At 44.1% G+C, this 13,803-nt stretch overlaps 1 protein-coding gene across 7 annotated transcripts in view; it reads right to left on the bottom strand.

The window, feature by feature from the left end:
* The window catches only part of SBF2 (SET binding factor 2), a 499,142-nt gene extending 495,823 nt beyond the window's left edge, over positions 1-3,319 (bottom strand). For 4 of the 7 annotated variants that reach the window (XM_086340087.1, XM_086340088.1, XM_086340093.1 and 1 more), the window contains exon 1: positions 2,696-2,900. In XM_086340087.1, the coding sequence (XP_086196213.1) occupies positions 2,696-2,750 (55 nt within the window). In that variant the 5' untranslated portion in view covers positions 2,751-2,900. Of the gene's footprint in view, positions 1-2,025; positions 2,101-2,695; positions 2,901-3,048 lie in introns of those variants that run through there. The other 3 variants (XM_086340090.1, XM_086340091.1, XM_086340089.1) reach the window with 2 other exon arrangements.
* Positions 3,320-13,803: the final 10,484 nt, after the last annotated feature.

Below are 13,803 nucleotides of genomic sequence, written 5' to 3'. Positions count from 1 at the left end.
AGAAATCCCATGGACAGAGGAGCCTGGCAGGCTATCGTACATGGAATAGTAAAGTGTTGGACACAACTGAACATGCATGCACACAATCTTCATTAGGGTCAGGATTATGAAAATCAAGAGAAGATGAGGGAATCATTTCAGATTGAAGAAGTCATGAAGCATATGGCCAAGAATGTACTGAAAGTAAATGAGAACTTAATGAAATTCATCACCATCAAGTATGCAAGCAATAAACTCCTAAAGATCAGTGTGATTCCTCAGCTGAGCTCCAAAGCTATCCAAGAGCTTACCTCACCTCTGATGAGATGACCCTATGGCAAATAAATGCAATATATGATTCTGAATCAGATTCTTTTGCCAGTAAAGACATGGCATAATCAACAAAACTTGAACCAGTACTGAAACAGGAGGGGAGGGGGCAGAGCATAAACTTTAAAAGAATGACACAGCCTGAGGATGTGACAATTAGATTAGAACCAAATAGGTCCAAGATGGCCAACAAGCTGACTTCCACTACACCTTGAGCTTCAGCATAAGGCTCACTGTAACACATCAGCAAGCTAAGTGACACACCCTCTGGCGCCATGACAGGTTCGAAGCCAGCCACCAAAGACCAAAAAGTGATTGGAAAAACTAACCAAGCCATAATTCAAGGCTGTTCTCTTTGGAGATGGTCCACACTCTGCTTGTGGAGTATGTTGTTCACCCGCTAAGTCGGGTTCGATTCTTTGTAACCCAATGGACTGCAGCATGCTAGGCTGTCCTCCACTATCTCCCAGAGTTTGTTCAAGTTCATGTCCATTGAGTCCGTGATGCTATCTAACCAATTTATCCTCTGCCATCACACTCTCCTTTTGCCTTCAATCTTTCCCAGCATCAGGGTCTCATCCAATGAACTGCCTCTTCTATCAAGTGACTAAAGTATTGGAGCTTCAGCATCAGTCCTTACAATGAATATTCAGGGTTGGTTGTGGAGTGTGTTTCTCTCTAAATAAATCCACTTATCTATCAATTTGTCTCTCACTGAACTCTTTCTGTGATGACACATCAAGAACCTGAGCGTAGTAAGTTCTGAAACCAGGTGTGTGTGATCACAGTTAACAGATGGTGGGTTTTCAGCTGGGTTCCAGTCTCGCAGGTGGGCTCAAGTCCCAATCTGAGATACACTGTTTCAGTCTGAGAACTACATGAAGTACTATGTCAGTGTAAATTTCCTGATGTTTGATGACTGCACTGTGATCATGCAGGGGAATATCCTTGTTCGTAGAAAATACACAACCTGGGGTGATAAGGGAAGGCATCAGGTCAGCACTTCCTAAAGGTTCAGGGAGAAAAAGGTTCTTTGTACCATACTTGCAAGTTTTCTGCAAGTTTTTCATTGTTTCCATTTTTTCTAAGTGAGAAAAAACTCAAAGTCGCTAAAAATGAAACAATGTTAAATACAAACTCTGCTTCTCCATATTGTCAATCTTGGTAAGAAAGAGATAGCAGACTACGCAAAATTACTAGGAAATAAATAACACTTTGTGTAGTCAGAAAATATTTAAAATATAGCCCAACCCTTCTCTTGCTAATCTCAATCAGGTCAAGAATAATTAAAGACTAAAAACTTTAAAAAGTCTCCACTAAAGGAAATTATTAGGAGAGGAACAGTGAAAGGGGCACTCCACCAAGAGTGGGAAGAACAATGGTATTCTGAAGCTACAAATGACTGTAACCATCAGCAAAACACAATCTCAGCATCTCCTCTGAAAAAGGAAGGGCTGTCTAGCTGAGACCTTAAATTTCTTGTAAATTACCCTGAAGTTACCCTGAAATAGATGTGCTTCCCCAATTCATTACATTATGCTTAGCTACGCAGTAATACAAAAGGAATACAAAAATAAACGTGCATAAACGTTGAATTCTCTTAAATTGTGGAAATCCCTCCATTAAAATACATCTGCCAGATTGTTACCTAAGAGGATAATTCTGCGACGAATGAAAAGGCTAATTAAAACACTCATTAAAGTGAAACAAGATCACCTGCAGCGATGTGCTGACGGTCCTTACTTAAAAGATCGTATTCAGACTCCTTTTGAAATGACCGTCAGATTTGTCCTGAAAGAACAAGGAGCATTTCCTAGAAATGTTCATAAGTTCAAGGATCCTTTGCCCTCTCTCGGTACCATGCGTCCACGGGCGCGGTGACTAGACGGGCCCCCACCAGCTCAGGGGTGAGATAGCACTGGACTCTCAGCACTTCCTTTAGGAGAGGACAGCCCCCTGCGTCATTCGTTACTCACTCAGGATGCTAGGCAGAAGTTTATCCCCGAGGAACTTAGCACAGTTGGCTCCCGCCCTCCCAACCCTGAAGCCCTGACCCAAGCCCGCCGGCACCGGGGCGATGCCCGTGGTACCCGGCCAGTTTCAGAGCGAGCGCCACGGTACCCAGACTCGCATCAGCTGGGCCGCCCGGGGCCCGGAAGACGAGGCCGCCTCCTCCTCCTCCCTCGCCCCTCGTGCTGGCCCCTCACGCCCACCGCGAGGCTCAGCCGGGCCATCAAGGCCCGACGCCGAGTGCCAGGTCCACCGGGGCCGAGACCGGCCCTCCCCGCCTCCCGGCCGCGATGCCCAGCCCAGAGGCGCCCACTGGACGGCAGCCGGGGGGCGGGGGCAGAGAGGCCCGGGGGCGGCGCCCGCCCCACACCCTTACCTGGCTTCTCGTGGTCGTAGCCGACTACGATGAAGTAGTCGGCCAACCTGGCCATGGCCTCCGCCGCCGCGCCCGAGAAGCAGGTGCCCGTCGCCGCCCTCGCCGCCGCCGCCCACCGGGCCCGGGAGGGCTCAGCATTTTCCCTGCAGCAGCAGTAGCGGCAGCGGCGGCCCTTCAGCCATGTTTGACAACCGAGGCGCGCTCTGCGCCTGCGCCGCTCTTAGCGCCCGCTGCTTCCCCGCCCCCACCCGCGCTGGCTCATTGACCCAAGCCTCGGCGGAGAGCCCACCCCCACCCTCCCCGGGCCGCTCGGACAGCCGATCTTGGGAGTAGGCAGCCTAGTGTATTCCTACCGCGCGTTGTCAAAGCAGCCTCTCGGGGTGCTTCACTTTGAGGCCTGGCTGCCCCTCCGCGGCCCACCTCCCGCTCCCGTGTTTCTCCTAAACAGGGTGTCCTTCCTTCCGTCCTCTCCACTCTTTCTTTCTGGGTCTGGGAAGAAGAGACAGGGATAGATGAGGGGGTCTCCTGGAAAGTTTGCTGCTTCCCCTCCCCACCCCCACCTTCAACGGCCCCTCCACCCGGTCACCCGCCTTCCCAAGACAAGATTCTCCCGCCCTCGACTGGAAGCCTGGAATTTGCACCGCCAGGGCTTTTGCTGCACGTTTCCTGTTTATGTTGTGCAGATGGGAATTTTAGGAACTTGCCACCGAGCAGGCGCAGGAGGGAGAGGCTTTTGCGCAATCCTCAGAGGCGCCTCATGCTTTAGTGCTGGGTGGGCTGGGGGCGGTTGGCCTGGGCTTCCCCCAGAGCGCCTGGGGAAGCTGAATTCCTCCAAAGAATGCGGCATCCCCGGGATCCTCCTGAACTGGCCCGGAACAACCGAGTCCGAGGGAGAAGGCTTGTCTCTCCCTAAAGAGTTCTTCCCGCCTAGGTTTTCGCCCCCTGCAGCGGTCCCAGGGGTCCTGCCGCAGGAGCAGGTGGTGAATTCCAACTTCCCTGTGCAAACAATGCAATTAAAATGAATTCGTATGTATCATCATCCAATCTAGGAATTATCTAGGTCACTTTCTTGTTACTGCACCTCTTATTGTTTGGAATTTGGCAAGTGAGAAACCCAGGTGAGCATGCTTTGCCCTCTGTTAGTATCTCATTAAGTTTTGGTAGCAGGATATGTTACAAGGGAAGTTTGGAAAATCTTCCTAGTTTGCAAATGATCATCATTCTAGGTGCTTATCACTACTCATTAATTGAGGGTTTAACCTTTACCATTTACTCTTAGCAAAGGGTCTTTTAAGTGCTTAACTAGTATGTTTGATGAGTGAATATACAAATTCCCCCAGCTACCAGCAGGAAGCTGCAATGGCTCGAACTCTGAATTGAGAGTTCAGAGATTTGGTGTCTCAGCTACTGAAAGTTTACTCTCATTGATTATTTCCTCTTTCTGTGTGTGTGGTATTTTTTTCACCTACAGATTGAGAGGGTTGGGCTGCACTAGAACTGAAACTCCAGGGAAGGAATACTTGAACTCAGGGAGTTCATTTGCAAATTGCTTATGGTCAAACTGAATCAACCTAGTTGTAGATGTGGAGGGAAGATAGCAGATAGGTCTTGAAAATAATTAAACTAAAAAAGCTTTAGTCACACCTCAAGAATCTTCTCTATAACTTCCCTGAGAGCTCATCTAACTTGATCACTTTCAGTAAAGCTTAATTTAACTTCCTTGGGAGGCTGCTTATTCCACTGTTTAACAACAGTATTGGAAAGTTCTTCCGTGTTATGTCTGAGTTGTCCTGTAACTTCCCCCAATTTTGCTCTATGGAAATACCCAGAAAAAAATCTATCTTTGTATGATAGCCTTTCTCATTTTTAAGCAGCTATCATATTCCTTCCCCATTTTACTTTTTTTTATGGTGAAATTCACATATCATAAAAGGAACCATTCTAAAGTGTGCAATTCGGTGATATTTAGTACATTCATAATGCTGTGCAACTACCCCCTCTATCTAGTTCTAAAATACTTCCACCACCCAAAAGAAAATCCTGCACCCATAAAGCAGTCACTCCCATTTTCCCCTCCCCCAGTCTCTGATAACTATCAGCTTGCTGTCCCTGTGGATTTATCTGGTATGGATATTTGATATAAACACAATCATACAATATATGACCTTTCATATCTGGGTTCTTTCATTTAGTATAATGCTTTCCAGGTTCGTTCATGCTGTAGCATGTATCAGTACTTAATTCTTTTTCATGGTTGAATAACATTCCATTGTATGTATATACTATACAAAGTCAATTTTATCTAATTTTTCTTTTGTCTCCTGTGCTTTGGTGTCATATCTAAGAATCATTGCCAAATCCAAGATCACTCCTTGGAAGTGAAAATTTACTCCTATGTTTTCTTCTAAGACTTTCATAGTTTACTCTTGTTTTAGGCCATTGATTCATTTTTAGTTGATTTTTACATATGATAAGAGGTAGGGGTCCCACTGTACTTTTTAAATGTTTTTTTTTAATTTCATTCACAAGTGTTTGTTCAAATTAGTGTTATTGCGTAAGTCCCCTATATACAAACCTTGAAGTTGCAAACTTTCAAAGATAAGAATGTCCATGCCAATCCCTGTATGCCCTGCTGTTGTACTGTACTATTCAAGGTACTGTAAGATTAAAAATGTTTTGTTTTGTTATGTTTTTCTGCACATATTTGTGTAAAAAGTATTATAAGCCTATTATAGTACAGTACTATATAGCTGATTGTGTTAGTTGAGTACCTAGGCTAACTTTGTTGGTCTTAAAGCACAAATTGGACTTATGAACGCACTCTCAGGATGGAACTCATTGGTATGGGAGGGGGGACTTACTGTATTATTTTTTAATCAAAACTTGGCTATTTTCAAGCCTCAAATCAAATGTTTGCTTTTAGACATATTTCATCTGTTGAATCATATGTAGGCTGCCAGCCCATTTGCAAATGGATGTTTAATAGCATAGGGGTTTTGAGATACTCCAGGTATATGTATATAAAGACACCATGTATTTGTATACACATGTGAACATATTTAGCATACACTGGAACTGTATTTTGCTTCTCAGCCAACAGCTGCCAGTCTGCTGAAACTGATAAGCCCTGACAAGGCAGCCTGATTACGGAGGTTGGCTGAAGGCCAGACCATCCCCTGAGATAACCACCATCACCTCTCACCAAAGAGGGAGTAAAGCAAACCCAGATTTGTTTTACTGAAGTGGGGCAGGAGCGGGAGGGAAGAAGACTATGCTTTATAAGACAAAAGGAGCTGATTACTAGTAAGCAAGAACAATCAGCCTGCTCTTCCTACGTTCAGCTGTTGTGGAGTAAGTGGTTGATCTATACAGTGATTTCAACTGCTTCCTGTGGTTAGCCACTAAAGTTCAGAGAGGCAATATGACAGTTTGATTTGACTAAGCAGGGCTGGGGCCTGTTCAAATGGTCTCTACCAACCAATAACAAAGGAGACTAAGCAGTTGTGGTAGATTCCCTGCTCCGTTGCCACATCTCCATCCACTCAATTGCCCAAATAAGAAACAATGATTGCTATGCTTGCCACCTGCCTCTCTCATAACCCTATATTCATCACTCAGTCCTACTGATCCTGCCCCCCAAATATGTATGCTTCTCTCCCCACTCACTGCCACCCCACTCATCTGAGCCACTATCACCTTCCACCTTGACTATTGCAATAGCTTCCTAACTGGTTTCCCTGCTTCATTGGCAGTCCCAGACTTTCCTAGTAGGTAAAACATCAGGACGGTAAGTAGATTATGAACACTTGTCATCAAATTAAATCTGTATAGGAAACATACTATTTCTATCTTGAGTGTGTATGTTTAGGGTGCAGGAAGGAGACTTCAGAGATGGCTAACAGAAATTATCGTGCAGTTGCTTTCATGTGTGTAATTATATGAATAATTGAATCTTGACACATAAAGTACCTCTGACATTTAGCAGTATAAATAGGTGCTGTGAAATTGCAGGCTGCTTTAACTTAGATTGCATGTCTATTTGGTGAGTGGGACTGGCTGTGGAATGTGCAGAGACCAAAGCAAAATGAAAATGTAGGAGTCTCTCTGTTCAAAAATTATTAAGAATTTCAAAGCAGAAACAAGCAGAACATTAAATCAAGTGTGGGGCCCTATGTGACTGAACAGGATGCACATCCATGAAGACAGCTCTGTTGGTGAAATTTAGGATGGAGTGTGTGTGTGTGTGTTGAGATTATGTGGGGACTAGGCCCTCGCCAGTCTCTCCAGGGCACCACCACTGCACTGCTCCCCGTCTTGTTCCTCTCTAATCCAGTCATCACACTCGATAGCCACAGTGACCTTTTAAATAAATGTATATATAAACTGAAAACTTTCAGTTTTCACTTTCATGCATTGGAGAAGGAAATGGCAACCCACTTCAGTGTACTTGGCTGGAGAATCCCAGGGACTGGGGAGCCTGGCGGGAGGCCGTCTATGGGGTCACACAGAGTCAGACATGACTGAAGTGACTTAGCAGCAGCAGCAGCAGATCATATCTCTCCCATCTTCAGACCTGTCAATAGCTTCCCAAATCACTCTGAATAAAATGCAAAATCTTCATTATATTCCAAAGGGCCCTATTTACTCTAACTTTGATAACCTCCTTAATCTCATGTCATGCCTCTCTTCTCCCTCACTCAGTGAATTTCAATCTCCTTTTGTCTCCCCTAACGTCCCAAGTTCTTTCTCACCTCTAAGTGTTTGTGCATACTGTTTCCTCCATTTGGAACATTCATTTCAGATCAGTCGCTCAGTCGTGTCTGACTCTTTGCGACCCCATGAATCGCAGCACGCCAGGCCTTCCTGTCCATCACCAACTCCCGGAGTTCACTCAGACTCATGTCCATCGAGTCAGTAATGCCATACAGCCATCTCATCCTCTGTCATCCCCTTCTCCTCTTGCCCCCAATCCCTCCCAGCATCAGAGTCTTTTCCAGTGAGTCAACTCTTTGCATGAGGTGGACAAAGTACTGGAGTTTCAGCTTTAGCATCATTCCTTCCAAAGAAATCCCAGGGCTGATCTCCTTTAGAATGGACTGGTTGGATCTCCTTGCAGTCCAAGGGACTCTCAAGAGCCTTCTCCAACACCACAGTTCAAAAGCATCAATTCTTCGGCGCTCAGCCTTCTTCATAGTCCAACTCTCACATCCATACATGACCACAGGAAAAACCATAGCCTTGACTAGACGAACCTTTGTTGGCAAAGTAATGTCTTTGCTTTTGAATATGCTATCTAGGTTGGTCATAACTTTCCTTCCAAGGAGCAAGCGTCTTTTAATTTCATGGCTGCAATCACCATGTGCACTGATTTTGGAGCCCAGAAAAATAAAGTCTGACACTGTTTCCACTGTTTCCCCATCTATTTCCCATGAAGTGATGGGACCGGATGCCATGATCTTCGTTTTCTGAATGTTGAGCTTTAAGCCAACTTTTTCACTCTCCACTTTCACCTTCATCAAGAGGCTTTTTAGTTCCTCTTCACTTTCTGCCATAAGGGTGGTGTCATCTGCATATCTGAGGTTATTGATATTTCTCCCAGCAATCTTGATTCCAGCTTGTGTTTCTTCCAGTCCAGCGTTTCTCATGATGTACTCTTCATATAAGTTAAATAAGCAGGGTGACAATATACAGCCTTGACAATATATAGCCTTTTCCTATTTGGAACCAGTCTGTTGTTCCATGTCCAGTTCTAACTGTTGCTTCCTGACCTGCATACAAATTTCTCAAGAGGCAGGTCAGGTGGTCTGGTATTCCCATCTCTTTCAGAATTTTCCACAGTTTATTGTGATCCACATAGTCAAAGGCTTTGGCATAGTCAATAAAGCAGAAATAGATGTTTTTCTGGAACTCTCTTGCTTTTTCCATGATCCAGCAGATGTTGGCAATTTGATCTCTGGTTCCTCTGCCTTTTCTAAAACCAGCCTGAACATCAGGAAGTTCACGGTTCACATATTGCTGAAGCCTGGCTTGGAGAATTTTGAGCATTACTTTACTAGCATGTGAGATGAGTACAATTGTGCGGTAGTTTGAGCATTCTTTGGCATTGCCTTTCTTTGGGATTGGAATAAAAACTGACCTTTTCCAGTCCTGTGGCCACTGCTGAGTTTTCCAAATTTGCTGGCATATTGAGTGCAGCACTTTCACAGCATCATCTTTCAGGATTTGGAATAGCTCAACTGGAATTCCATCACCTCCACTAGCTTTGTTCGTAGTGATGCTTTCTAAGGCCCACTTGACTTCACATTCCAGGATGTCTGGCTCTAGGTGAGTGATCACACCATCGTGATTATCTGGGTTGTGAAGATCTTTTTTGTACAGTTCTTCTGTGTATTCTTGCCATCTCTTCTTAATATCTTCTGTTTCTGTTAGGTCCATACCATTTCTGTCCTTTATCGAGCCCATCTTTGCATGAAATGTTCCTTTGGTATCTCTGATTTTCTTGAAGAGATCTCTAGTCTTTCCCTTCTGTTGTTTTCCTCTATTTCTTTGCATTGATCGCTGAGGAAGGCTTTCTTATCTCTTCTTGCTATTCTTTGGAACTCTGCATTCAGATGTTTATATCTTTCCTTTTCTCCTTTGCTTTTTGCTTCTCTTCTTTTCACAGCTATTTGTAAGGCCTCCTCAGACAGCCATTTTGCTTTTTTGCATTTCTTTTCCATGGGGATGGTCTTGATCCCTGTCTCCTGTACAATGTCACCAACCTCATTCCATAGCTCATCAGGCATTCTATCTATCAGATCTAGGCCCTTAAATCTGTTTCTCACTTCCACTGTATAATCATAAGGGATTTGATTTAGGTCATACCTGAATGGTCTAGTGGTTTTCCCTACTTTCTTCAATTTAAGTCTGAATTTGGCAATAAGGAGTTCATGGTCTGAGCCACAGTCAGCTCCTGGTCTTGTTTTTGCTGACTGTATAGAGCTTCTCCATCTTTGGCTGCAAAGAATATAATCAATCTGATTTCGGTGTTGACCATCTGGTTATGTCCATATGTAGAGTCTTCTCTTGTGTTGTTGGAAGAGGGTGTTTGTTAGGTCTCCCTAATCTTGCTTTTCCTTCAGAACACTTCAGTTTCAGTTCAGTCGCTCAGTTGTGTCTGACTCTTTGCGACGTCATGGACTGCAGCACGCCAGGCCTCCCTATCCATCATGGACTCCCAGAGTTTACTCAAACTCATGTCCATTGAGTCAGTGATGCCATCCAACCATCCCCTTCTCCTATCTTCAATCTTTCCCAGCATCAGGGTCTTTTCAAATGAGTCAGTTCTTTGCATCAGGTGGCCAAAGGATTGAAATTTCAGCTTCAGCATCAGTCCTTCCAATGAATATTCAGGACTGATTTCCTTTAGGATGGACTGGTTGGATCTCCTTGCAGTCCAAGGGACTCTCAAAAGTCTTCTCCAATACCACAGTTTAAAAGCATCAATTCTTCTGCGCTCAGCTTTCTTTATAGTCCAACTCTCACAGCTATACATGACTACTGGAAAAACCATAGCTTTGACTAGACAGCCCTTTGTTGGCAAAGTAATGTCTCTGCTTTTTAACATGCTGTCTAGGTTGGTCATAACTTTCCTTCCAAGGAGCAAGCATTTTTTTCATTTCATGGCTGCAGTCATCATCTGCAGTGATTTTGGAGCCCCCCCCCCAAAATAAAGTCTGTCACTGTTTCCATTGTTTCCCCATTTATTTGCCATGAAGTGATGGGGCCAAATGCCATGATCTTAGTTTTCTGAATGTTGAGTTTTAAGCCATCCTTTTCACTCTTCTCTTTCATGTTCATCAAGAGGATCTTTAGTTCTTCGCTTTTTGCCGTAAGGGTGGTGTCATCTACATATCTGATATTATTGATATTTCTCCCAACAATCTTGATTCCAACACTTACCAAGTTTGTAATCATGTACTTATTATTCCTATGAGGATTTGTTTATATTTGCCTACCCTACATGCTATAAGCTCACTGTGAGCAAGAATGATACTTGCATTAATGATTATTGTATGCCTAGCATTTAGCACAGAGAAAGGCATGTAATATATACTCAGTAAATGTTGAAGGAACAAATGACTTTCAAATCATGTAGGCCCATACATTAGAATTGCCTCATTCTGCCAGTTTTAATCTGATAGTACAGTATCCCCAGCTGGAGGCAGGTGGCATGATGGTGGTTCCCTCTCATTAACACCATTCTCATTGGCTAAGTTCAGTTCAGTCGCTCAGTCATGTCCAACTCTTTGCAACCCCATGAATCACAGCACGCCAGGCCTTCCTGTCCATCACCAACTCCCGGAGTTCACTCAGACTCATGTCCATCCAGTCAGTGATGCCATCCAGCCATCTCATCCTCTGTCGTCCCCTTCTCCTTCTGCCCCCAATCCCTCCCAGCATCAGAGTCTTTTCCAATGAGTCAACTCTTCGCATGAGGTGGCCAAAGTACTGGAGTTTCAGCTTTAGCATCATTCGGGAAAGACTAGAGATCTGTTCAAGAAAATTAGAGATACCAAGGGAACATTTCATGCAAAGATGGGCTTGATAAAGGACAGAAATGGTATGGACCTAACAGAAACAGAAGATATTAAGAAGAGGTGGCAAGAATACACAGAAGAACTGTACAAAAAAGATCTTCATGACCCAGATAATCACGATGGTGTGATCACTCACCTAGAGCCAGACATCCTAGAATGTGAAGTCAAGTGGGCCTTAGAAAGCATCACTACGAACAAAGCTAGTGGAGGTGATGGAATTCCAGTTGAGCTATTCCAAATCCTGAAAGATGATGCTGTGAAAGTGCTGCACTCAATATGCCAGCAAATTTGGAAAACTCAGCAGTGGCCACAGGACTGGAAAAGGTCAATTTTCATTCATTGGCTAAGGATGACCCCAAATGATCTAATCATCTCTATTATACTGCATTTATTAATGTCATTCATTGTGCTACCAGTAGTAAATTTTTCTTAAAGTCATTTCACCTCATTCTGTTCTAGATGTTAGTATAAGAAGTTTTTATACGTTAACCATCTTCTCTGTGTTCTCCTTTATCTGTCCTACGGCAACTTATATTCTTTAAGCTTCAGGGAGGTTTGTCTTCTGGCTTTATCAGATACAAAGACTGATTATTTCTGTCCATATGTTTTGTGCAAGAGCACAAAAATGAGGCAGCAAAAGCATTTATTTTCTTTTTGCTGATGTCCTGGAAAATTCTATGCCCTACAAATAGAGAGGTTAACTGCCCTCATCTACCACTCCAAGACAGAAATTAATGCAGTAGAAACAGTACTTTTACAGCATTCTTTACTTGGTCCACCTCCTGAAATCATATGTTTATTTTATACTTAAATTGGTTTGTGTACATGTGCATTTTTCTGGAAAGGATCTATATCTTATTAGCTCCTTAGAGAAGTCAGAGATTTCAAAAAAAAAAAAAAAACAAGTACCCTGAGCTTTGTATCCTGCTTTACTTTTTCTCCTGACTAAATTTGAGAAGCTGATTGGCTCCTTTCTCTAAACCACTTGGTGTTTTGACTCCCAGATGCTTCTTGAAAGTTGTTTTCAAATGGAATTGGTAAACAAGCCTCAGCAGAGGCATTCTGAACCATATGAATAATAAATACATTATAAACATTCCTGTTTGAAAAAAGAGGCATCAGAGATAAATATGCAATGCACTTAGCTACTCTAGTTATTCTTATTAATATTATTAATACTATTTATTGTTTCTCATTTCTTTTCTTCATGACCTGAGTGTGGTCACACTGGCTTTAGGGACTGCATCCACAGTGTTAACTGAGAAGCCACCACCAAAATTTTTTTAAAACTCCAAACATTACTAAGAATAAGGCTTGGATTTAGGGCCTAAAAATAATTCAGTTGGAATGTGAAGTTGAGACACCATTATACAACAAGGCTTCTGGCATGTTTGTATATCTGTATATATGATGTCAGCATACATATAATTATTACAATGCTTTGGGGGTTTATTTACAACATGACCTTTTAAAAAATTCTTGGACACAAAAAAGAAGTGGATCTTCATTAACCAGATTGTTCTTCTGTTTCTCTCACTTGTTTTGCCAGTGAGATTTTAAAGATGTTTCTTCCTGCACTTCCTTCCTTCCTTCCTTGCACTCTGTGTGAATCTACAATCACTGCAACTTGAATGGATGAAAGTCCACAAACCGCCAAAAGCAGAACTCCTAGGTTGTTTCTTTCCAAATTCGATATTTAACCGTAAATGCATTCTAGTGATCGTCCCGGCCTTCAACAGTAAGTAAACGAACCCCAGGTTCCCAGGGGGAAAAAAATAGATGCCAACATTTGGCAAAGTTTATAGCTATGTTTCAACTTATACTCCACGGCACTTTGGGAAAACCCTATGGCCCTCGTCGCCGACCCACATAAACACACACTTTCGAAGATACGGGTGTTCTAGCAAAATCCCGAGCCGCCAAGCCAGGACTCTACTTAAAGAAAGATTTGACGAAGTTCTCAAGCTTCAGACTTCTAAGTGCCAGAGCTACAAGGCGCACCTGGGCTGATAAGGAGCGTGGCCAGGCTCTCAGGTGGGAATTCCTGGCACCGCCCCTACGCCCGCTGGCTTAGGCACTGGAGCTCCGTGGAATCTCCACTTCTGGGTCGGGTTTGCTTGTTGAAGCCCCTAGTAGCTCAAAACTAAGTCTGCACCAAGAGCAGGCTTCGCGGTCCTTCAGCGGGAGTGAGAGCTCAGCGCCCTCCACCCTCTTTCCTTCCCCCATCCCCTCCACCCTCCCTTTCTCCTGGAATCAGGGCTCTCCTAAAGGACACAGCGGGGAGGCCACGAGGTGCAGCTGAAGAGTCCTCTGCAGACCAAACCCCCCAGGGCTGGAGGGAACTGGAAGGAACGAGTCCAGACCACGGGACCTTCCCTGGCTGTGGGCCGGCGCCCAGCTGTCCTTGACCTCCCCAGCAGTCGGAGGCGCGCGCCGGGGAAATGAAAGTAAAAACCTGTCTTGGCACGGACCCAGCTGGAAGCTGGCGACGAGTAGGTCGCATCCGAAGACAAGAGTGACAGACAGCGG

Source organism: Bos grunniens, chromosome 15 (genome assembly GCF_055505025.1).
Source record: "Bos grunniens cultivar Pamir isolate PY7600 chromosome 15, Bosgru_T2T1.0, whole genome shotgun sequence".
NCBI classification, from domain to species: domain Eukaryota; kingdom Metazoa; phylum Chordata; class Mammalia; order Artiodactyla; family Bovidae; genus Bos; species Bos grunniens.
This window is presented reverse-complemented; position numbering and strand designations above follow the sequence as displayed.